Consider the following 1,119-nt stretch of genomic DNA (forward strand, 5'->3'; position numbering starts at 1 on the left):
GCGACGAAGATGCAAAAAGAAACAAGCTGATGAACAAATGAGGGATAGTAGCCCTGTTCACCTTCAGTACAGCATGTATGGGCATAAGACAACACACCACACAACGGAGCGTCCAACTGCAACTCTCTATGAGCAATGTATGGTTACTCCCATGGTTCAGGTCTACCGCAGCCCATCCTTCAGCCCAAAGCATACCGAGCAGCAAGAGGAGGGAAGTGAGAAAGAAGCTAACAATTCCAAACATCTCTGCCGAAGTCTACTGGAAAGAGAGAACAGTTCACCTCTTACAGGTTCAAATGTCAAATATAAAGCTACAGATCAATCTGCTGAATTTCTGTCTTTTCAGGATGCCAGCTGCTTGTATAGAAACTTTCTTGAAAAAGAGAGAGAACTGCAACAACTGGGGATCACAGAGTACCTAAGAAAAAATATTGTCCAGCTCCAGCCTGACGTGGAAGTTCATTATCCTGGAACACATGAGGAGCTGAAGCTAATGGAGACACTCATGTACTCCAGGCCAAGAAAGGTTTTTCTAGAACAAACTAAAAATGAGTATTTTGAACTGAAAGCTAATTTACATGCTGAGCCTGACTACCTGGAGGTCCTGGAGCAGCAAACGTGAAGTGATAATATGTTGGGCTGGGGCCAAATTTCTGTAATTCTATTCTAAGTTGGAACCGTTGTAAACAAAAGTGCCTTCTAATAACATGTCAACAGTCAGAACTTAAGCACAGCAGTAATCCTAGCAAAAAAACCTCAGGGATCACTGTGGGAAGCCATGGGGTTGTGTGCAGGCAATGTCTCACCCCAAGTTAAACATGAACAGTGTGATTGAACTGTAGGAGGAAGATTGCTTATTGCAATATTCCTTGACATTTTAAAAAGGTGTGTGTGGCACTCTCCATTCTGTACTCAACCAATGGAAAAATATTTGTTACCTTTCCTCTTTCTTTCTTCCCTCAATTTAATTAGATTCCTTTTAAAAAAAACACCTGTGTTCATAGTTATGAGGTTAGAGTGTGTTGGTTAGTTTAGTACATGCACTGCATACATGACCATTGTCTACAACTACACCTAACATACTCTTATAATAAATATGAAAGGAGTTGAAATGTTGTC

The 1,119-nt window shown here is 41.0% G+C and overlaps 1 protein-coding gene across 1 annotated transcript in view; it reads left to right on the top strand.

Moving 5' to 3' along the window:
* Positions 1–622, top strand: part of SLITRK6 (SLIT and NTRK-like family, member 6) — a 6,379-nt gene extending 5,757 nt beyond the window's left edge. The window contains exon 3 of the mRNA XM_010133522.1: positions 1–622. Coding sequence (XP_010131824.1) covers positions 1–622 — 622 coding nt within the window.
* The last annotated feature ends 497 nt before the right edge of the window (positions 623–1,119 follow it).

The sequence above is a fragment of the Buceros rhinoceros genome, unplaced genomic scaffold, assembly GCF_000710305.1.
Source record: "Buceros rhinoceros silvestris isolate BGI_N320 unplaced genomic scaffold, ASM71030v1 scaffold35093, whole genome shotgun sequence".
Taxonomy (NCBI): domain Eukaryota; kingdom Metazoa; phylum Chordata; class Aves; order Bucerotiformes; family Bucerotidae; genus Buceros; species Buceros rhinoceros.